This window comes from Trachinotus anak, unplaced genomic scaffold (genome assembly GCF_046630095.1).
Source record: "Trachinotus anak isolate AG129_WGS33_773 ecotype Australia unplaced genomic scaffold, CSIRO_AGI_Tana_v1 ptg000032l, whole genome shotgun sequence".
NCBI lineage: Eukaryota > Metazoa > Chordata > Actinopteri > Carangiformes > Carangidae > Trachinotus > Trachinotus anak.
The window spans coordinates 9,645,204-9,667,539 of record NW_027273883.1 but is presented as its reverse complement, the minus strand read 5'-3'; the positions used below and the strand labels follow the sequence as shown (position 1 = coordinate 9,667,539).

At 39.3% G+C, this 22,336-nt stretch overlaps 5 protein-coding genes across 8 annotated transcripts in view; 4 read left to right on the top strand and 1 right to left on the bottom strand.

Moving 5' to 3' along the window:
- Nucleotides 1-228: 228 nt before the first annotated feature.
- Nucleotides 229-9,108, top strand: ddx61 (DEAD (Asp-Glu-Ala-Asp) box helicase 61). Of its 2 annotated transcripts, none has more exons than XM_071469627.1 (13): nucleotides 229-426; nucleotides 1,323-2,181; nucleotides 2,599-2,662; nucleotides 2,822-2,926; nucleotides 3,245-3,374; nucleotides 3,868-4,014; nucleotides 4,355-4,449; nucleotides 4,562-4,684; nucleotides 4,777-4,905; nucleotides 5,944-6,124; nucleotides 6,215-6,316; nucleotides 6,466-6,684; nucleotides 7,124-9,108. In XM_071469627.1, the coding sequence occupies exons 2-12, from the start codon at nucleotides 2,003-2,005 to the stop codon at nucleotides 6,675-6,677; spliced, it is 1,467 nt and encodes a 488-aa protein (XP_071325728.1). In that variant the 5' UTR covers nucleotides 229-426; nucleotides 1,323-2,002; the 3' UTR covers nucleotides 6,678-6,684; nucleotides 7,124-9,108. The 2 variants fall into 2 exon arrangements, with proteins under 2 accessions (XP_071325728.1, XP_071325727.1); XM_071469626.1 differs by having other exon boundaries at nucleotides 1,293-2,181.
- An 869-nt stretch (nucleotides 9,109-9,977) lies between these two features.
- tomm40 (translocase of outer mitochondrial membrane 40 homolog (yeast)) lies at nucleotides 9,978-14,676 on the top strand. Its single transcript, XM_071469628.1, has 9 exons — nucleotides 9,978-10,103; nucleotides 10,769-11,001; nucleotides 11,185-11,345; nucleotides 12,128-12,229; nucleotides 12,359-12,464; nucleotides 12,855-12,977; nucleotides 13,189-13,265; nucleotides 13,946-14,048; nucleotides 14,163-14,676. Exons 2-9 carry the CDS (start codon nucleotides 10,788-10,790, stop codon nucleotides 14,300-14,302), a joined length of 1,026 nt encoding a protein of 341 aa, XP_071325729.1. The 5' UTR covers nucleotides 9,978-10,103; nucleotides 10,769-10,787; the 3' UTR covers nucleotides 14,303-14,676.
- Nucleotides 10,773-22,336, top strand: part of apoc2 (apolipoprotein C-II) — a 76,189-nt gene continuing 64,625 nt past the window's right edge. The window contains exon 1 of the mRNA XM_071469639.1: nucleotides 10,773-10,777. The gene's annotated coding sequence lies outside the window, so the exon portion shown is untranslated. The remainder of the gene's footprint in view (nucleotides 10,778-22,336) is intronic.
- On the bottom strand, nucleotides 16,409-21,866 carry LOC139613203 (sodium/potassium/calcium exchanger 1-like). 3 transcript variants are annotated; one of them, XM_071469631.1, is made up of 6 exons: nucleotides 21,735-21,866; nucleotides 18,198-18,281; nucleotides 17,827-17,950; nucleotides 17,097-17,183; nucleotides 16,927-17,012; nucleotides 16,409-16,872 (listed from the first exon to the last, which is right to left on the bottom strand). In XM_071469631.1, the coding sequence occupies exons 2-6, from the start codon at nucleotides 18,268-18,270 to the stop codon at nucleotides 16,490-16,492; spliced, it is 753 nt and encodes a 250-aa protein (XP_071325732.1). In that variant the 5' UTR covers nucleotides 18,271-18,281; nucleotides 21,735-21,866; the 3' UTR covers nucleotides 16,409-16,489. The 3 variants fall into 3 exon arrangements, with proteins under 3 accessions (XP_071325732.1, XP_071325731.1, XP_071325733.1); XM_071469630.1 differs by having other exon boundaries at nucleotides 16,409-17,012; XM_071469632.1 differs by having other exon boundaries at nucleotides 16,409-17,012; nucleotides 18,202-18,281.
- apoc1 (apolipoprotein C-I) overlaps nucleotides 21,666-22,336 on the top strand; it is a 54,665-nt gene continuing 53,994 nt past the window's right edge. The window contains exon 1 of the mRNA XM_071469642.1: nucleotides 21,666-21,672. The gene's annotated coding sequence lies outside the window, so the exon portion shown is untranslated. The remainder of the gene's footprint in view (nucleotides 21,673-22,336) is intronic.

Sequence of the window (22,336 nt, the reverse complement as noted above, 5' to 3'; positions counted from 1 at the left end):
ACCTATGTCCACTCTGCCTTTCAGATTTGTTTGTGTGCATATGTGCCTGTACGCGTGTGTTGTTTTTTTCTGTCAAAAGTTGTAGATATTTTTTATATAAAATTTGTCCAACCGATTCAGTTTTGTCTTGGTTTTTTTTTTTTTTTTTTTTTTTTGTCATCTCTTATCCCACAGTGACGTTTGTAAATTTGAAAGCACAGCTGTGATTGGTCAGTCGGAGTTTCCTTTGGAGCAAACAACAGCCCAAAAAAACGAGCGCGGCCATGTTGAATTGTCAATACTCTACAGAAGAGACAAAAGAGTGGATTTCACGAAACGAGTATTTACCAAACTTGATTAAACTGGCGATATAACGTTACTCAACGACAGAACGGGGGAGACTTTTGGTGGATGTAGCAGAGTGAAGTAGCATCGTTCTCCGACGCGGTAAAGAGACATTTCTCAAACGTATCGATTAACAATATCGCTAATGGCTAAGCTAGCATTGTCTTTCAGACTTAGTTGTTTGGTCAGGTTGAGTAAAAGTTTTGAAGTAACAGGTGCGAACTGAGAAGAAACAGACATAACGCATTTGCACACGTCGTTTTTATGCGAATACTGTTGAAGGGAGCCGCTCGCATAAACAGGAACAATGTGTAACTTTAGCTTGTTAGCCTGATGGTTCAAGCCACGTTGCTACGCTTAAAGTTTTAACGATGCTAGTTAACTTCTTACGAGCTAACTCTGCTATCAACTGTGACACTGATGTCTTCGTGAAAGATGAGACTCACGGGTCAATACCCTGATGATTCACTGTGTAGTTTGATCGACACTGTTAAAAATCCAGCTGCAAACTAACTTTGAACATAACTCAGTCTGTTAGAGGATTTTAGCCCTGAACTGTTATTACGTTAGCTTAAGCTAGCATCCGGTTAGCTCGTACCCTTGGCATCACAACAAAGCCGCACTGGCAAAGTTGATGTTTATCAGCAGTTCATGTCAAAATTGAGCCGTTGACTACACCATTTCCTCAATATATTGTATTTTATCAATCACTAAGTTTTTACCGGTTAACTTAAAAAAAAAAAAAGTTTGCTATTGTTTCTGACATTTGATGGTTTTGCAAAACGTGGTGCAGTTTGTGTTTTGACTCGTCGAAGATAATCACTGCTAATTCAAACATAAAATGTATGTCAGTGATCTTCAGTGCTTTTGAGTAATGTTTGTTTAGGTTCCCCACTGTTTAGCGAAATATTGTGGCTTGCTTATAAATGCTCAAAATTAATCACCCACAATTGTTTATTGCCTGACAGGTAACCTGGATTTTTTTTTTTGTTGATCAGCAATTCTCAAAGCACTGTGCAGACTGCCATCTGAACTTTCGCAGCAGAAGTACAGGAATCCGGAACAAGATAACCACAGACATTTAAAGTGCACTATCAATATTAAAGAAAAGATTCCTGTAGTGACTTTTTTTGAGCCAGTATTTAACTCCAGCAAACACCTTTGAAGACTTCCTGATGTCAAAGGAGCAAATTGTGTTAGTCTGAGACGTGACTAAGCCGGTCATATTGTCCTACTGGCCATTTTGAATGTATAAACACAGCACTTGGACCTTTTAAAGCCAAGATAATCGAGGAGTACACACGGAAAATTCAGTATCCTTATCACAGCAAGGATAAGGGTACGATGAGACAAACATTTTGAAAGAAAAATAAGAGTTTATGTTTTGGTCACATATTTGATTTATTTATTCATATGAATGTTAATTTCTCCCTTTTTTGGAGAGTTGTCTTGTAAATAGACAGAATTCATACGCAGACTTCTTCTTTTCAAGAGGTCTGAATGTCAGATTGTGTACACAATACATTCTTTAAAAAGAAAAGATAGCAGAAAAAGTTATTTTTTTTCAGCTTTGACTTTTTTTATACACGGGTGCATTAAGCAAAACAGATAAGTAAAATAAAGGCAAATATAAATTTTACACACTGTGAGGAAAACTGCCAGTTAAGGCGTTGAACCCATGGCTACAGCAAGAACAGCAAACCCAGCACCAATGATTGGATTGAACAAAGCAGCGAATGGGCAGCTCAGAGGACAGACCAAACCAGCTGGACAACAGTCAGGACTCCTTGCACCTGTCCAACAGTCCAATGTCCCCCAAAATAAGAGCAGCATTCCACAGAGCAGTGGGGGCATCAAGTAAGATACTGGTTCTACATACTCTAACTTCTGCATTGAAAGAAATGTTCAAATCACTTCTGTCGCTTTACTGCTTGCAGTGCATACAAGAATCTGCTAAGTGTGTGTGTGTGTACTTGCTACATAGTAAGGACCAAAAAAAGTATTTTACTAACAGAGTGAGGACATTTTGGCTGGTCCTCACTTTTTGAGACATATATATATATATATATATATATATATATATATATATATATATATATATATATATATATATATATATTACACACACACACACACACACACACACACAAGAGTAGGCATGTTTGTTCAGGATGTCCCAGCATATCTTTTCGCCAAAATATTGCTACATAAATTGCATTGTCTGTGCTATTCTGTTATTTATTTAGACTTGACAGTGCAAATTCTTACAATTAGGTTTGGGGATGACTGGAAGAAGTGCCTGGAACTTCCCCCAAAAGACACCAGGATGAAAACTTCGGTAAGTTCATTATTAGTAATAGCAGATATAATTATTCACATTGACTGTTGCCATATTTGCTGTTGAATTCCAAATGTTTTAGACTCACTGAATGCATGTTGGCTTCTCATGCTGCCACATCAACCTTTGCATCCTGTGAAACTGCTGTGTTTCTCCCAGGATGTGACATCAACTAAGGGAAATGAATTTGAAGACTACTGCTTAAAGCGGGAACTTCTGATGGGAATCTTTGAAATGGGATGGGAGAAACCCTCCCCTATCCAGGTAAGTCATGATACAGGAACAAAGGGCCCTCTTGTTGTGTGAAGTGAGCTTGATTTGGACACTGCACTCACTAAAACTAAGAACAGTGCTTTGTTCTTTCAGACCGTGTTTTAAATTTGGAACGTTCATGGTTTCGCCAAATACAATTAACTTTGTAATTTTTTGGTGAGACATTTGCAGCCCTCTTCTGGACTCTAAAAGATCAAGAATGTTTTGCATGTTGTACTCAATAACTGTTTGCCTTTTTGCCAAATAAGTCTTGTCATGTTCAATGAACCTTGCTGATTGTATTGACTGGACTTGTCTCTTTGTCAAAAGGAGGAAAGTATCCCCATTGCTCTGTCGGGCAGAGATATTTTGGCTCGGGCCAAGAATGGTACAGGGAAAAGTGGAGCCTACCTCATCCCTCTGCTGGAGAGAATAGACCTGAAGAAGGATCACATACAGGGTGAGTTCCTGCTGCCTCTGCCTCATGGAGCTAATTTTGAAACAGATGTGATGGAAATAAGTCTATGAAAGGCTTGACTTTGAAGTTTGTATTTTTGTAAAATTGTAGTAAAGATATAGAGTGACTTTTTTCTGCTGTGTTATATGGAACGTCGAGGAGCACAGATTTTTCTCTGGCAGATTTTGCTGCTCTCCACAAAAAATGTCAGATAGTTGTCTTCAAACATGTAATCCCATTATGAAGCAACAGAGTCACATCTGACTGAACAAGGCCACACCACATTTGACACTAATATTTTCTGTACACAATCGCTGGAGCATGTGGACAAATCCACGATCACTGCACTATTCTACTACATGTACATTTCTTTTTACTATTGGTGCATGTGTTTCTTTGGTTTGAATATATACAGTATTTTTTTATGTGAGCATCACTTTATATACGTTTCTCCATGTATCTCATCAACCCTTGGATTTCATCTGTCTCAATCCAGCTATAGTAATGGTGCCGACAAGAGAGTTGGCCCTGCAGATGAGCCAGATCAGCATTCAGCTCAGCAAGCACCTAGGAGGGGTCAAGGTTATGGCTACCACAGGCGGCACCAACTTGAGGGATGACATCATGCGTCTTGATGAGATAGGTAGTTGTCATGCCATTAGTATTTAAAATAATACAAAAAAAATGTTGTTTCCAGATAGATAGCTAGATACTTAATTGATCCCCTAAGGGAAATAATAATGGATAAGTAATTCTTGATTTTTAGATTTTATCTTGTCACTGAAGTTATAGCTTTTGTACACATCCAATCAATACCTACTTATGCTCATGCTTTTTGTTTTTGGAGCTTTCAGTTTATACAGTTATTATATTTATAAGCTTGTGTTTTAGCCATTTAAATGTTTTTTGCTAGTTTTTGTACCAAAGATAAATTTGTTGAAGTTGTTATGATGTGCTCTTTGTGTCTCCTTTAATCATAATAGTGCATGTAGTGATTGCTACACCAGGCAGGATACTTGACCTGATTAAGAAGGGTGTGGCAAAAGTGGGTAAGACCCAAATGATGGTGATGGATGAGGTGGGTTTGACTCTTTATTTCTGAATTCACTTGTCAGTATTGTTGACTGGGTTTAAGTTGGTCTGCAGCCTACCCCTTTTGACATGTTTTCTTTAAATATCCCTTTATTCAGGCAGATAAGCTGCTGTCTCAGGACTTTGTGGTCCTGATTGAAGATATTATCAGCTTTTTGCCAAAGGATCGTCAGATCCTGCTGTACTCTGCCACTTTCCCCATCAGTGTGCAAAAATTCATGGTGAGAACTTAAACAGCTATTCAGTTCTCTGAAGATGTGAAAATTAAAAATCTTGTTCACACTTTAAAATATGCTGTGAATGTCTTGTCCAGAGCAAACACCTGAAGAAGCCTTATGAGATCAACCTGATGGAGGAACTGACCTTGAAGGGCATCACCCAGTACTATGCCTATGTGACTGAAAGACAGAAGGTCCATTGTCTCAACACACTCTTTTCTAGGGTGAGTATTCAGTGCTTTACCAGCTGGATACTAAGAACTTCAAAAAGCTGCATCGTTTTAGAGAGTAACTCAATACTCGACTGAAAAGCTGTGTTTACTGCCCTCTGAAGGTTTTAACCTATTTCAATTTCTCAACTGATTTTATAGAAAATTTACTATCATGAAATTTCTTATAATTTTTATTGATACCTCAATACAAAATAACATGTATTGTGATTTAATCAATATTGCTAAGCCCTAGTTGCAAATACTCTGAAAGTTATAAGACACTGATATGCATTTGTTCCTGTGAAGCATGCAGATTTGTTTACATTTTAGGGCAAAGATTCAAAATTATATAACTGAGACAACAGGATCCCACACATGTTGGCAAAGAGCTGCATGGATCATGCAAACTGCTGGTTGGACGTCCTTAGCATAGCTTGGCCTACATCCACACTAATTCATTTTAGTTTTAAAATGCATCACTTTTGCTACCTAAAATGGAGACTTTTGGCCCAGTTAGAGTTTGAAAACTCCATGGTTGTGTTTTATTCTGGACGAGAAGAAACAGAGACTTTTGGAAACAATGATGTGCCCATGTTCATTCCCAGATTGGTTCTTATCGATCACGGCTCCCAGTGGTGAATGCAACATGGATAATGAATTACAAGCATTGCTGACCTTGTTGTCGAGCAGTTAAACTCTGTATTTTATCATTCTACAACTGCCTTTGCTGCTCCTTAGTCGTAGTATTTTCTGCAACTAACCAACTGCAGAGTAGACGATCTGCTTTCTGTTTACACTGGTACGCATGTCCCCAGTGACTGTGAATGTTATGTGATGTGTGTTTTCAAGAGTTTTTGTATGGAAGGGGATTATTTCTGATACAGAACTAAATCGTTTATCTGGACAGAGATTGTTTTTGTTTTAAAATGAAAATGTGTTAGTGTGGATGTGGCATTAGGAAGGCCCACAGGATACCTGAGACAGATAGTTGTAAAGAATTCAGGAGTTCATTCCTTCAGTAATGAATAATATTTTTTTTTTCTATTACAGCTTCAGATCAATCAGTCTATCATCTTCTGTAACTCCACCCAAAGGGTTGAGCTTCTGGCTAAGAAAATCACCCAGCTGGGGTATTCGTGCTTCTACATTCACGCAAAGATGATGCAGGAGTACAGGAACCGTGTGTTCCATGACTTCAGGAATGGATTGTGCAGAAACCTGGTCTGCACAGGTAGGTGGAGGTTCTGCATTTTCCAACAGAAAGTGGAAATTTAAATTACTAATGGTCAGTAGGATGATTAATGCACATTTTTTCTCGTAGACCTTTTCACTCGGGGAATTGACATCCAGGCAGTGAATGTGGTCATCAATTTTGACTTCCCCAAAAATGCAGAGACCTACCTGCACCGCATTGGCAGATCAGGTGAAGATTAACCTCTTTATGAATTCTGATGTTCTCAACTAAGAATTTTGTTTACAGCTACCACTTTGAAAATCTGGCGCACCCAGGTTCACATTGTGACACTTTGACGGACAGTATGTAATGTATACACTGTGTCTCTTCTCTCTCAGGGCGTTTTGGTCACCTGGGTCTGGCCATCAATCTGATAACTTCAGATGACCGCTACAACTTGAAAACTATTGAGGATCAACTAGTTACTGACATTAAGCCCATCCCAAGCAGCATTGATAAGAGCCTGTACGTGGCAGAGTTTCACTCTGTCGATCCAGATGACGATGACGATGATGGGGAAGCCAAAAACAAGGAACTGGGAGCAGCCTGAATGAATGGTCAGTTTTTATAAACATTGCAACATTTATACACACTTGCATTATATTACAAGTGTAGGGATTGACTTGGTAGCCTTTCAGTCACAAACCCACTTTTTATGAGTTGGAGCATTTTGATGGACATTAAACTGGTACACAGTGTGTTCATAACACTGGAAATGTTGGTGCTGTCTACCTTGAGGGAGAGCAAATACTAGCACCCTTGCTAACTGATAGTATCCTCTTTCATCAAGAAGATTAACAGAAGTTTTACAGGATTTAAAGGTGAGGGATTTAGGGTTGTCGTCCTCAAGCTGCACAACAGCAGTCAGCATGGATTTAGACGGCACTGATCAGCACACACAGCCAGCTGTCAGCTCTGCAGTTTTACTAAAGCAGTGACTTGTTCACACGGTTGGTAACACAAATTCTAACTTGGCTCTTGTGCTTTGTTTTTCAGGAGAAACGTGGCGCCTGGCATTCATCACACAATACTGTCTACACATCACACAGGAGTCCATGTGAAGATATCTGTTCCCCACTGCAATCAGAATGGTCTGTTTTAGATGTCATCTCCAGTGTGAGTTTATAGCAAACTCCAGGTCTATCTGTGAACTTTCTGACAAACTGCCAGAGGTGGTCACTGTACATGTGTACAGCCACGCTGAACAATAGATGGAAATTGTCATAACCTCTTTTTGTGCTTTGCTTTAAGAATGAAAATGTGAAACCAAAGGAGCCCAGGTTACATCCCTACTGTACATAAAAAAAGAAAAAAATATTTACACTCAGTGGCCACTTTACTGGATACACCTTTTACGGGACCAGACCAGTAAAGAGGCTACTTCATGTGGACACAACCGCATCACGCAGTTGCTGCACATTCATGCTGCAGATTTTGCATTTAACCTCTTCTTAAAGGTGCTGTGTTACACTGATAGATGGCTTATTAGACTCTGGAGGCCATTGGAGGACACTCATCAGCAGGATGTTATCCTGCTGAAATTAGCCTTAAGAAGAAGGGTAGACAGAAGGGTAGACTGGCTAAATCCCAGGAGAACAGCACCAACAATCATTCCACTGTCAATCACATTTGTTCTCCATCGTGATCTTTGGTCTTAACCACTAAACCGTTTGACCATGCTATTATGCATTGAGTTACTGCAACGTAATTGGCTGATAAGCTATCTACATTCACAAGCAGTTGTATTGAATAATGTGGTTACTGAGTGTAGTTTTGTGTATCTTACCTGTTGCCATTGTTTCTGTTGCTTATAAAAATGTTTTCCCATCAACTATATATCTGAGATTTGGCGATGCAGTGGCCAAATTATTTGGGATAACATTCTTCAAAAGGGAACCAAAGATGGAAGAGTAGAGAAATAATTACATATGTTTGAATATAAATGGCTTCAGAAACCAAAATGACCACTTTTCTCTGACAGTTGTTTAAAAGAGGGATGCTGTGGTGCCTCAGCACACAGCACCTGAAACAGAACTTGCTACTTTTAAATTCAAGTGTTCAAGTGTACTTCAAAGACAACTATGTAATGTCAGTGACACTGAAGTGTGTTTTGTGGAAGCACAGACCCAACAATGACAATAAGTCAGTACTAAATTGTGAAAAATCTCTTGAATCCCTTTAAAGCCATAGCAGCATTTTCTCAGGTCTTGATGTTATCAGTAACAAACATGACAGGATAAGCGGCCTTAGTTAACCCTAATTTGAAACCGGCAACATTTTCAGTTATCTTGATGTAGTTTCTCTGTCTGTTCTTCCCTATAAAGTGCCTTAGTTCAATGTCAAACCTCCACTTTGCCCAGGCTCTTGTCCCAACTTGTGGATAAAATGGCACCAAAACAGTTACTTATTGGTTTATCAATTTTGAAAGCACACTTGCACTCTGAAATGACTCTGAAATTTACTTTTTCTACAAATACTAAGAACAAATAAGACCAACTAGAGCTGTTCTCGTTGTCTGAAATATTACAACCTTGGACTTGTTTACTTCAACATGATGCCACGAAAATTATATGTAGCTCAAATTTATAACATTGACACTGTGAAATTTCCAGCAGCACTTTTGTTGCCTTTGTGGTTGGATATTACAGTACAGCTAAGCACCAGCAGGGAAGGGAGCCACACGAGCATCCTCTTCCAAATCATCTTTTGTATTAACTTTCTTCACGTCTTGACACTGTAGTGCTGTTGATGATAGATTTTGGTCCCCCAGTTAGTAAGCCACTGTACTGACACTTGACAGAACATTTTTTATGTGGCTTTGAAACCTGACACATTTTGTCCCATCACTGCATTCTGGAGAAGTAAATACCTTCATGACTGGATGACCAGATGTTTTATTAAGTGGAAAGACAGAGAGCCAAGACTTTCCTAAAGTGTGTTAATGCCGGCGCCCTGAATGAATTAAAGTCTAACTGACTGTCTTTCTGTCTGTTATTTTTTTTTCCAAATGGTGATGGAATTAGTCTCACAGTACTCTGAAAAAGCTTTAAGCATTAACGGTAAACTGAGGATGCTTTCGAAAATAATGCAACACACACACACACACAAAACTTCAATTCAGTCAATGAAATCATTATTGGTTGTGACCACCCTTTGCCTTTAAAGCAGCACCAAATCTTGTAGGTATACTTTTGCAATTTTTCAAGGTACTTGGCAGATAAATTGTCTCAAGTGTGTTGGGAGAACTTGACTCAGTTATTCTGTGGATTTAGACTGTCTCAATGTCTCTTTGAGTAATCCCATACTGACTACATGTTGAGATCAGGGCTCAGAGGGTGGGGGCATACCATCTGTTGCTGGACCCTGTTCTTGTTACTGAGGATAGTTAACTGGCTGGATTTTTTTAGGAGGGGGGGGGGGGGGGGTTGCTGACATGCTACAAAATGAATTCTGGATCGATCAGACGCCTGCCTGATGGAAAAAGATCTGAACAGTCGAGGCTGAAAACTTTTCACACTTAGGGTGAAGGGTCATTCTTAGTTAGATGAACTGCAATATTACATTTGATTTGAGTTAGCATATATACTTTGTCACTGGAAAGCACGATTCTCATCTTGGAAAAATCCACAGGAAGCCCATGCATGCTTTACTTTAAATAAAATATGTCGTTTTATGTGTATAATTTAAAAAATATATATTCATAACACTGCTAGGCTCCAAGAACAGGTGTACCCTTGGAATGTCATTCAGTCGGAGTTGAATGAAACGAATGATAAGCGAATGGACCCAGCAGCACGTCACCAGGAGCGGGCTGTCTCTGCTGCAATTTCAGCCAATAGCGGTTGAAATGATACGCACATCGGCCAATCAATGCGCTGATCACAGGGAGTGGGCGGGCCCTTGTCAGCGACGGTCACGGACGTTGCCGTGAACTTTGCCGGTGTTGAACTACCCCCCTGGACCACGAACCGTTAACGTGAGTAGCTATACCGTAAAACTGCATGAGTGCCTTTGTAAGCGGAGGATGGCTGATAGTGTAAATTCGCCACCCAGCCAATCCCCAACTCCGGTGTTTTCCGTATGCCGACGAACAGATCTCGTGGTCGGCTCCACATGGCTACCTAGCCTGCTAACTAGCCAACCAACCAACCTGCTAGCTTGCATTAGCTTTCATAGGTTAAATGCTGCTAGCGAATAGTTTTGCCGGCTGCTGGCTCATCTCCAAGTGTGGTCCCCGTTGCAAACCAGAGATTGCAGTTCGATATTTCCTGTGGTTAGCAGGCAGTGCTGTAGTCTAACGTTATTATGTATGTCGACAGTCTGACTAAACTGGGCCTTAGCTGCTGCCAGTGTGCTGCTGTTGTGCTGTTACTGCTAGGACAGGAGGACAGATCACTCACTTTAGCTAACCAAGTTAATAGTAGCCGTAACGTTTTTGGAGCTAGCTGTGCCCAGGTGCACTTGATAGACAGTGGGTAATGTCATGTTAAGTCATGGTTGTTAAATATACTTATTCAATTTCTCTCACACCATCTCAGGGATTACCTTAACAGTCAGTTGCTTGAAGCTGAGAGATGAAATTACACTGTTAAATTCGATGACTTAACTAAATTATTGATCCACTGTCTGTCTCTTTCCTAGTCTGTTACAGCATCAGAGTATGGGCAGTGTGTTGGCTGCCGCCTCCCCCAGTCCAGCTCCAGCTGCAGCTGGAGGTGGTCAAGGGGTTCCAGGGTTGGTGTCGGTCCCTCCAGGGTTCAGTATGCCTTCAGTGTCTTCCGTCCCTCCAGCATCTGGATCCGGCCAGCAATCAGATGCAGATTCCCCACTCCCAAACCCAGGCACATATGAGGAGTGCCACCGCAAATGTAAAGGTTAGAAAATCAGCTGCTGAGCTGTGTGAAATGTGCATTTAGTATTTATAACTGATTGGTTCAACTTTTAAATAATAGTCATGTTATTGTAATAAATGTATCATTATAGTCATATTGGCATGAGCTTATATAATTGTCTGATGTTGAGATACATAGACCTCTTTTCTCCTTTTTCTGTTTTAGAGGTGTTCCCTCTGCAGATGGAAGGGGTACGGTTAGTGGTCAACAAGGGCCTGAGTAACCACTTTCAGGTCAGCCACACCATCACCCTCAGTACCCAGGGTGATTCTGGTTATCGATTTGGTGCCACCTACGTAGGCAGTAAACAGACTGGACCATCAGAGGTAATGATTTTCCCATCACCTAAAAAAAAAGCAAAACCTCTTGATAAATGTTGACATTTGGAAATTCGGGTTGTGAATCTTCCTGGTCATGATAGAAGTCTATATACACACATATATATATATATATATATATATATATATATATATATATATATATATATATATATATATATATATATATATATATATATATATATTCACTGGTGTATTTTTAGATGCTTATTTGCACCATGAATGGGGGAAAAAAGTCATTAATTTCAATCTAATTGCACAGCCAACCGGTCTTAAGATTTAATTGATTTATGAAGGCTGTGTTCATTTATGATATGAAACTGCATTGTTTGAAGCCTTTTAATGCAAGGCTTCAAACAATGCAGGGAAGATAGAATAGCCTTTTCTTATATTGTGTTTGCCTTAAAAAAAGAAAAGAGGAAAGGAGGCTTGTTTTTGCGGTTAGATGATTGAAAACATATTCATATAACAAAGTTTTATATAAATACGTCAAAGTAAGACTTAAATTGGTAAGTAAATTCAGCTAGATTATTTATTTCATGACCTAATTTGTCTTCACCAGGGTTCAAAACTGTAGAACATACTTCACTTGACTTTTTTCCCTTTGCCCACATGTAGTACAGCAGCAACCGTAAATACAGCTCAACAACATTTACACTGATATTTGGAAAGCTATAAAGCCTAAGGCTCTATACTGTTGCAAGGTTTCAAATGTCATCTACATGACTTAAAAGCTGACAATGGTGTCTCTTCTTCTCTTCTTGCCCTAGTCATTCCCAGTCATGGTCGGAGATATGGATAATACTGGGAGTCTGAATGCCCAGATCATTCACCAGCTCACAACTGCTGTGCGAACCAAAATAGCAATCCAGGTATGGAGACTTCTAGATGTGGTCTTCTTAAGTTTTTTTATTTTTTATTTTTTGGTATGTTAGGTTTCACTGACATTGTTATTTTGGTATCTGAACTTTTTTTTTAATCTATTTTTTTGTGTGTTTTAGACTCAGCAGCAAAAGTTTGTGAATTGGCAGTGTGACATGGAATATCGTGGTGAAGACTTCACCTCTGCCGTTACACTCGGAAATCCAGACGTTCTTGTTGGATCTGGTATGATTATTTTCACAAAACTGCAGTTGAAAGGGAAAACAGTAGAATATAACAACTGTTTATGGCTGAGTGATGAATGAATGAAATTGCTTTTTTAAAATTTGCTTTCAATATTTATGTACTAATATATAATATGGGTAATGTTGCCAGATAACACAAAATCCTCAAAGTGATGATTAATGCAGTTAAAGCTGTAACAATTAGTTTATTGGAGGTTGATTTAAAAAAACTAAAAAAAAAACTACTTGGATAAGTAAGGAGGAATTAGAAAAAGTGAAAACAAGTGCTAGAAAGCCTGAGAGGGGAAGATCATACTCTATACTACAAATATGAACAAGAAGGGACTATATTATGTTAAATAATGGAAGCTCTTTCACTACTTTCCTTTAGGCATTTTGGTTGCCCACTACCTCCAGTCTATCACACCAGCGCTGGCTCTGGGTGGTGAGCTAGTGTACCACAGGCGACCTGGAGAGGAGGGAACTGTCACCTCCCTCTTGGGCAGATACACAGGTAAAATCCACCCTAAGCTTATTGAACCATGCGCTGTAAGACTACTTGATGCTCAAATTCATTTTTTATTTTATTTTAAAATTTTCCTTCCAGTATTCAAAATATTGTCTAAGTTTTTGAAAATGTGATCAGCACTTTGATATGTAGTACCTACTTCTATCTCATTTTGTTATGTGTAATAGATGATAACATCTTTTTTTGTTCTCTTTAGGTAACAACTATGTTGCTACTTTGACTTTGGGAGGCGCAGGAGCTCATGCTACATACTATCACAAAGCCAATGACCAGGTAACTAACATTTGGACAAGTGTGGGTGGTCGTATCATCAGTGATGGTTTGTCCAAAACACCTCAAATGTAGCCTTTTGGCTCAAATTCTGTAGTTTGCATATTAAAGGATATGTTTGTTTTTTTAAGTGTTTCATAAAACAACACTCACATGCTCATGTCTACATTGGAGCAGTTTTTGCTTCCTGTAATTGTTCTGCCTGTCCATACTGACCATCAAGAAGGCATTCCCTAGTGTTTCCAGTGGAAGACATAGGGGGACAAAATCCAGAGTCTTCACTGTGTGCAAAAAATTAAGCTGAATGTAATATTGCAACTGAATTAGGCAAATCAAGTTAAATTCCATCTGTTACTCATTCACTGCACAGTTTCAGTCCAGAGAAACAGTTTTGTACTAAAAAAGGGAAAAAAAAAAAAGAAAAAAAAAACATTGGAAGATGCCCTCATAATGTCTAATTCAGACTGCTGAGGTTTCATATTGGCTTACACTGGATATGATACATTGTTTTTACTGGACTAGGCCTGTGCATTCTGCCCCCTTCTCTTTAACTGAAATCTCATTTGGACGAGTACAGGAGAAAAAAAATGCTGACTGAAAATTCTTTCAGTGTGCATAGGAGTTTTGTATTTAGATAGACTTGGGGGGGAAAAGTGACTAACTTAACTAACGTCTTAATACAGTTGCAGATAGGAGTTGAATTTGAAGCCAGCACAAGGATGCAAGACACTACAACATCCTTTGGTTACCAGCTGGACCTTCCCAAGGCTAACCTGCTGTTTAAAGGTAAATACAGTATGAATACACCCATAACCACAAAAATGACTATATGAACATCAGAAAATAAAGGTTTTCCTCTTAAAAAGAATTTTTACACTTTTATACCTTTCCTCTCTGCAGGAACAGTTGATAGTAATTGGGTGGTAGGGGCAACCCTCGAAAAGAAACTGGTGCCGCTTCCTCTCACACTGGCCCTTGGGGCTTTCCTCAACCATCGCAAGAACAAGTTCCAGTGTGGTTTTGGTGTCACCATTGGCTAGGTGTCTGGTGCAGGGTCTGCCTGGAGCCAGCTCACAGGCCACAGCTTGGACCAGCACAGAGACACACGAACCTGGACTAAGTTATAGAAATTGGATTCAGAGACTCTCTTACAACTGTGATTTCTGGGGCAGACAGAGAGACAAAGACAACTACCAAGGAGCCAGGACTGGCCAAGCCATGCCTACATACTGTAGCACAAATGTCTTTCCTTTATGGTGTATTGGATATACCCAGAGGCTAGAGAGATGTACATCAGAGGGCATCAGGTGATGCATGAGAATATGTGATGTGAAAATCAAAGTAAGTGGTTAGACATAATATATGGTTATCATGTATGATGGATTGAAATAAATGTGATTACTTTTTGTAAAACTAGACGTTGTGATTACTTTTAGAGGAACTAGGTGAAAACTGCAGACAACTTAATTATCTGTGAAATATAATTTAGTCCAGTGTAACCTAGGCAACATTGATAAATGTGGTGACACCATCAGATTCTGATTTAACACAACCCAACACACAAAACCATATAATACATACTGCAGTCCAGCAAATACAAATCACCAGTTTAAAGCTACTATAATCAATACTAAAATTAGCAATATAACTATTAAGAGGAAATGACTCAGTATAATGTGAATGTGGTCACGAAGTGGTGAACTCAAAGAATCCAACAATCCAGCTCTGACAAACCCACCCAGCACCAAACATCAGACAGCTAGCAACTAGCAGGAGAACATAAAGCATTTAACAGCTAGAGAGATTTCTCTCGAGTTAGCAGAGTTAGTGAATTATGGACCTATATTCATCAGACAGATGCAAACATGACTCTAAATTAATATTAATCTGTATCACCTGAATGTCTAAATAAACAACTTGTTGGTTCCTAACAAGTTCACCATTAACAACCTAAAAAGTAAGGAAAAAGTCAGTTGTGTTCACAGCTTGTTTCTGCTGCCCCCAAGTGGCAAAAAACCCTTAATGCTGGTTTAATCAACCTTGACAGTGTTAAAACTGTTCTCCTGGACTGAGTCAGTGAGCAAGAAGGATCCTGTGCTGTCTTTAATTTTAGCAGGTTTTGTATTCTGTGGAATTAAACCAATTTCCTTGAAGTCATGTCTAAAAAAAAAAAAAAAAAAAATTCAGTCTACATAATTTGATTAATTGCAAATTTGTATAACAGAAGTACAATGTGTGTCCTCCATCTTGTAATCCCAGTCTTAAGCAAGGACTCTGTGTCAAAATCTCATTTTTAGACCTAACCATTTCAGTTAGGTCTTAAGCCACAGTTATTTTTATTATCAGTACATCAACAATTACTATCTTTAATAACCTAATGACTGGTCAGTGTATAAAGCATTTTGTCTGAAACAGTCAAAACCCCAAAATGTTGAGTTTACTATAAACTGGGGAACAAAATATTCACATTTGAGAAGCTGGCATCAGTGAATTGTAGCATTTTTTTCTTGAGGACAGAAAAAAAAAGACAAACAGTCTTAACAATTAATCATTTAAGTTTCTGCCAATCCACTAACCGGTTCTAACTGAGTGCCTGAGGAAGTACTGAAACTGAAGTGTGGGACCCAGAGGCCCCCTCCCCAGTTAATCCAGCCATGCCTACAGGACTGTTTCATGTAAATTAGTATCATTGACTTCTTTTCAGTTCTGTGTGTTATAATTAAGAATACAAATTGTGCTCATCCATCCGTATACCTGTGCTCAAAGGAGTCAGATGAGAGAGAACTGTATTTCCAGTGGGTGCATTAGAAATGGCACCAACTACGTCACATGGGGAATTAGACTCCAGGAAATCTAAAATGTTCTAATATGTTCCAGTGATCTTAAATCCACAGTTAAACAAGGCATAGAGACTCGTTCACTGAAAGGGCAGAAGCATGATTCAAAATGAACATTTTTTTATTGAATTAATCCAACTGGAAGATATCACTGAAGAACAGTGATGAGTAGGTGGCTGGAAATGAACAGATGCCAAATAAAGGTAGATAAAGATTAATGTTTAACAAAAACAAACCAAAACTAAATCTAAGTCAGCTGAAGGCTGATGAATGGGGCAGCAGGCTACGCTAAATTGTGTCTAGATGTGCTACCATATACATTCACAGCAACCCAAACACACTGAGAACATGAGAACCACTCATGCACCCAATTGTCTTCAACCACAATGTTTATGTGTATAAATCTCCGTTGTTACTTTTGGAGTACAGTAACCAATCCCGCTCCACTTCCTCTCCATTGGACAGTACACGAAAACAGTACGCTTTGGAAAAACACCTTTTACTCTTATCTGATCTTGGATATGGCCCATCAGGACATTTCTGTGGGCCATTCTCAACCATGTACTGCCTCAATGGGTCCCCGATTTTGTGTGGTGAAGGCCATTCAGATGGATCTTCTGAGTAAGGCCTTGCCCCAGCCCTCTCCTCTGCACCTCTCTGTTCCAGTTCCTCTTCATCATCATCTGCACCCCTCTGTTCCTCTCCCTCATCTGCACCTCTCTGTTCCTCTCCCTCATCTGCACCTCTCTGTTCCTCTTCATCATCATCTGTACCTTTCTGTTCCTCTCCCTCATCTGCACCTCTCTGTTCCTCTCCCTCACCTTCACCTCTCTGTTCCTCTTCATCATCATCTGTACCTTTCTGTTCCTCTCCCTCATCTTCTGTGGTGATTGACTTGCCATGTCTGTCTGCACTAATTTTCCCAAAAGGACACAGTGAATTGGTTAGTCAGCAGAAATTCAAACCATACTAGGCATCTAGGTTTAATTATTCCTACCTGATGTCATCATTGGTCTCCTCTATAGCAGATGCCGTCACCGACCTCATGTCTGTCTCCTTCACCCCTTGCCTGTGTTTTTCTCCGCTATATTCATATGGTCAAACAAGCATTGTTTAATAGCTTTGAATAAATTACACATCTTGCTAATGCAATTTTTCAATATAAATAATATTTAGACATTAATCACTTGATATCAAGTGGCTGTTCCTACACTTCCACATAATATTAGACCAGCTCTCCCTTCTTCTCTTCTTTCTCTCCATCCTCACACCTGAATCACATGAACTTTGTGTTAAGGAGGTTTAAAAATACAGCAGTCAAACCACATGTAAAAAACATGAAATTTTAATTTTAAATTATATCCGTATTGGATCAGTTTGGAAATCCTTTGGAGAAATCAGTTACTGATTGGACGCTGCATCTGATACAGTACATCACAACAGCACTGCTTACAAGCCTCCTCTTGATACACTGATATAACTCACCCACTGTCTTTCAACCACTTTGAAAAGCTTTTTTTTCATCCCCTCAAAATCTCTCCTTCTCCCTCTTCCTCTTTCTGTTTTGTGCCCCTGAGAGCTGTCTCTTCTGCCTCTCCATCTTAGCTCCCCGTCTCTCTGTTACTGATCATATCATTTACACATGCACAAACAGCTGTTCAATACAGAAAATGCCGACTCAAAATATTTTTCCCCCCCATGGCTTTGGCGCCCCCTCCAGTGCATACCCACTTCTTGCGCCACTGCCGTCTCTCATCTGTGACCTTCCTGCTGCCGCCGAGGAACTCATCTCAGTCATCGCCGGGACAGCGAGACGGACACGACCCGCCGAGCTCCCAGCCAAGCACCGAGCTGTGGAGGAACAGAGCGGACTTTCTTTTCTAACTCCGAAGGACCGGAGCAACTCACAGTAAGAGGGCGCGGTAAATTTGGTTTTGTATTCGATATTCGCCTTTTTTTTTTTTTTTTTTTTTTTTTTTTTTTTTTTTTTCTGTTTCTAACTTTAATAGCGTCATGAAAACTGCACCAATTGTATCCAGGTTGGTATTACTTTGTAGAGATCAGTGAGCCAGACATTTCACAGGTCTCATCAACTCACCAACCTCAGTGGCTGCGGCGAAAACTGGAAGGACCAGAGTACCTGTGGCAGCAGGGCGCTTAGGGACCGTCATCAAATTGCAATCTGATTTTTTCCATTTGGACAAATTTAAAAAAAAACAAACAACAACAACAAAGAAATACTGTCATTACCACAGGGTCAAGAGTCTCATAGCATGTTATTATTCACAGTGAGGCATACCAAAACAGTATTTGGACAGTAAGTTCCTTGGATGAAGCTGATTCAAAACACAGATCTACTTGTCATCTGTTTGTTAGGTCAATATTGATCTTTTACAAGCACTTTCTCACAGATAATCATGTGGAAATATTCCAGAAACAATTATTCTTCATGAGCATCATTTATGAATATTTCTCGGTTTTATTTTGAAATAGCTCTCTGGAATTTCAACTTACAACCACCATTCCACTTCTCATCTCTTTGTAAGGTTGGTATTTATCTTTCACAACCATTGTTTCCCAGAAAGTCATGTAAAAAAATATTCCAGAAAAAATTAGTATCCATTGAGCACACTTTATGAATATTTCTCGGTTTTATTTTGAAATAGCTCTCTGGAATTTCAACTTACAACCACCATTCCACTTCTCATCTCTTTGTAAGGTTGGCATTCATTCTTTCACAACCATTTACTCTCAGAAAATCATGTAAAAAATATTATTATATTTTTTCTGGATTTTTTTTTTTTTTACATGATTTTCTGGGTAATAATGGTATATAATACCATACCAAATAATGGTTTTTTATAATAATAATAATAATAATAATAATAAACCAAGCGAGAAGTAGGGTCATTTTCTCAAAGACTCCCTTACAATCGGACTACTTTTTGCAACCAGTGGGGTCGCCCCCTGATGGTCATTCGATAGAATGCAGGTTTAAGGCACTTCCGCATTGGCTTCATATTCCGGAGCCGGCGTCGACGTCCATTTTTATATACAGTCTATGATTCACTCTGCGGCCAGCCGCCATCTTGGCTCCTAGCAAGTACCTCACGCTGCCGCCATCTTGGCTCCTAGTGACACATCACTCACGTGACCTCGTCACCATCCTCTCTCTCTCTCTCTCCCTCACACACACACACACACACACAAATACTTGTACTTCTATCTTTGTGAGGACACTCATTGACATAATGCATTCCCTAGCCCCTTACCCTAACCATCACAACTGAGTGCCAAACCCTAACCTTCTCCCTAACCCTAACCTAAACCTAATTCTAACCATAACTCTAAAACCAAGTCTTAACCCTCAAAATGTGATTTTAAGGTGTCTCAAAAAGTGAGGACCGGCCAAAATGTCCTCACTCTATTAGTAAAATACTTTTTTTGGTCCTTACTATGTAGCAAGTACAAGTACACACACACGGTTGTTACATATGTGTTTTGCCTGTAATTATCTAGTTAGTAACGTTAGTAATGTTTGTTTTAGTTATAGTTGAATTATAATCGGTTTAAAATTAAGTAATGTTATTTTGAATAATTATTACTCTTATTAATAAATCCTGTTATAATTTAACTCGTCGTTGTCTGTGATTATTGTGACTATATTTGTGATAACAGCTGGATTCAGGACAGTCAGTGCTTGAATTTACCCTTCAACTAACCTTCTGAGACTGTATTTTGAGTCATCAATTTGGTCATTGGTCCCTGGTGACAGCGTGGTGCCCCGAGGTTACTACTTGTAGTAAACATCTATATATACACCGTATTTTCCGGACTATAAGGTGCACTTAAAACGACAGTGCGCCTTATAATCCGGAGCGCCTTATATATGGATTAATTCTGGTTGTGCTTACTGACCTCGAAGCGATTTTGTGTGGTACACGGCGCTCTGTCAAAATGTTTTAGTACGACTTTGGTAAACTACAAAGCCGCACCGCTTGCAGCATTACGGCTATCGAAGTCAGGAGCGTCGCGGAGTAATACATACTGTGCTTCACCATAATATTACAGTGTGTGTGTACAAGGACCTATAAGGAGTTATTGTGAATACGCTAACGTTTGATTTAGCGGTATCAGACTGTATTTTTTTTACGTGTTACAACTGAACGAGGTTGGGAGTTATTGTGAATACGCTCATTAACGTTTGAACAATGTTGAGAGTTATTGTGAACGCGTTTAATAAAGTTTGACTGACTTATCTGACTGTTTTGTTTCGCTTAATGCGCCTTATAGTCCGGTGCGCTTTATATATGAAAAAAAGTTCGAAAATAGACCATTCATTGACAGTGCGCCTTATAATCCAGTGAGCCCTATAGTGCGGAAAATACGGTATATTGGCGATTATCACTGATAATCATTAATATTATACGCCAAAGTTTTTTTCATGAGGGCCACATATGGAAAAATACAGAAAGGACTGGGCCACTTACTACACCTGAGGTATACTGCCTCACTTCTAATGAACAAATATTAACAAAATCAATCAATTGCAGGTAAATTACGTATGATAATTGTTGTTGAAAATGTTTGAAGAAAAAAAGCCTCCATCACAGCTCTTCATCAGTAAATTTTCACAGTTCACATATTTACAAAAAGGTTGGCAGGTGATTCTCTCAGTAACAGCCTCAGATTGGTTCTTAGGATGGGGATGTGGATATTTCAAGCATGTTACACAAATAAATAATTGGGCTTGTTACACATCAACTAATGCTTGTTAAAAAACATTATTCCTACAACTTTTGTGAGACACTGCTGAAGTTGCCATCTGAAAAAGGTTTCCCGTGTAAGGCAGTAAGATGAGTTACTTCATAACTAGCTACTGTGGCATTTTGTTGAACTTTGTTAGCACGGAAAGAACACTGTTCCTGGGTTAGCAGGCTAGCTGTCATTAGCTTCAGCTTCTCCTCCGCTCGACGCCAGTGTAGGACTGAAGGTCTGAGGTTTTGTTTCCTAATGTCTTCGTACATTGTACTCTTTCCTCACAGCAACCATTTCACTGCAGATCAAACACACACACACACACACACACACTTTCTCTTGTTTTCTATGAAAAAAATATTCATTTTTCCACCGAGTCTGAAATTTTCTGCACTCACTTGTGATCATTTCTGGTGACCCTGAGCGATTTTTTTTCACTTAATACTAACTTGTTCAAGGCAGTAGCTCCACCTTGTGTCAAAACTAAGAATTACAATACAGTTAAGCGCAAAAAAGATGTGCGGGACATTGACCATTATGTTTTTAGACTTTGATACGGGCCAAGTGAAAATGGTCGGCGGGCCACAGTTGGCCCGCGGGCCATAGTTTGGACACCCCTGTTATACGCCAATAACCAAATTGCCCCTACCTGTGCCCCAACAATGGGTACCAACAAACTAACACACTATGATCAGACCTATTTTCAAGCTATACACGACAATTTAACAGTTATCCAGGCCCTGCTTAGCCCTGTGGCATGAGAAGGGTTACACCCAGGAGCAACTGGAATACCCTGGAAAAACAAGCTAAAACAGTGCCCACATTCCCATTATAATGCAGTTTGTTTCCTAAGTAAACAAATTGCCAGGCTACATACCTGTGGAGTATGAATGAGGAGAACCTACAACCTTGGTACATGGCTGGAGCAAGAGGAAGCCTCAAAGCTAACAGGTGTTTTAAATATTCCTGTTCATGACTGATTGGAAAGGATGAGCTAGTGAACTGATGAGGGCTACGTTCAAGAACAGTGAGGGGGAAGTGTTTCCCAGCGTTCACTAACTACCTAACTTCCCCCAACGACCAGGCTGAAAGTTTTTGTAACATTATTTGAAAAATATGGAATATATATGAACATATAAGTGCAACAAAAAAGTACTTTGGCAAAACCAGGCAGAAAATTTAATTCACAAACGTATATATTTTTAAAAAATCCAGCAGGGCAGTTAAAGCGATGAAAAGAGAAATATTATTGGAGAATTCAGTGCAACTGATGTGAGGTGAGGTCCTTCTGGTTGTGAGTATTATAGATTATAACACTTCTAACCCAAAAGTCGTCTCTGGTGGAGACTTGATTGGCATGATTTGAGTTTTTCTGTGCACTGAAGGACAGACCCATTACTTTACTAGTCTACCACTGGAGCAGCAAGTTTTAAGATTGTTTTGTGTTTAATAACACAGTTAATGTGTTTAATATATATA

What these genes read in the sequence shown, in the direction of transcription:
- ddx61 (XM_071469627.1), top strand. Translation starts at nt 2,003, where the DNA reads ATGGCTACAGCAAGAACAGCAAACCCAGCACCAATGATTGGATTGAAC. An exon ending in CATGCGTCTTGATGAGATAG is followed by an intron (nt 4,015 to 4,354) that starts GTAGTTGTCATG and finishes TAATCATAATAG; the next exon opens with TGCATGTAGTGATTGCTACA. An exon ending in GCACCGCATTGGCAGATCAG is followed by an intron (nt 6,317 to 6,465) that starts GTGAAGATTAAC and finishes CTTCTCTCTCAG; the next exon opens with GGCGTTTTGGTCACCTGGGT.
- tomm40 (XM_071469628.1), top strand. Translation starts at nt 10,788, where the DNA reads ATGGGCAGTGTGTTGGCTGCCGCCTCCCCCAGTCCAGCTCCAGCTGCA. An exon ending in AACAGACTGGACCATCAGAG is followed by an intron (nt 11,346 to 12,127) that starts GTAATGATTTTC and finishes TTCTTGCCCTAG; the next exon opens with TCATTCCCAGTCATGGTCGG. An exon ending in CCTCTTGGGCAGATACACAG is followed by an intron (nt 12,978 to 13,188) that starts GTAAAATCCACC and finishes TGTTCTCTTTAG; the next exon opens with GTAACAACTATGTTGCTACT.
- LOC139613203 (XM_071469630.1), bottom strand. Translation starts at nt 18,270, where the DNA reads ATGACGGTCCCTAAGCGCCCTGCTGCCACAGGTACTCTGGTCCTTCCA. An exon ending in CGCCGCAGCCACTGAGGTTG is followed by an intron (nt 17,951 to 18,197) that starts GTGAGTTGATGA and finishes GTTCCTCCACAG; the next exon opens with CTCGGTGCTTGGCTGGGAGC. An exon ending in GAGACCAATGATGACATCAG is followed by an intron (nt 17,013 to 17,096) that starts GTAGGAATAATT and finishes TGGGAAAATTAG; the next exon opens with TGCAGACAGACATGGCAAGT.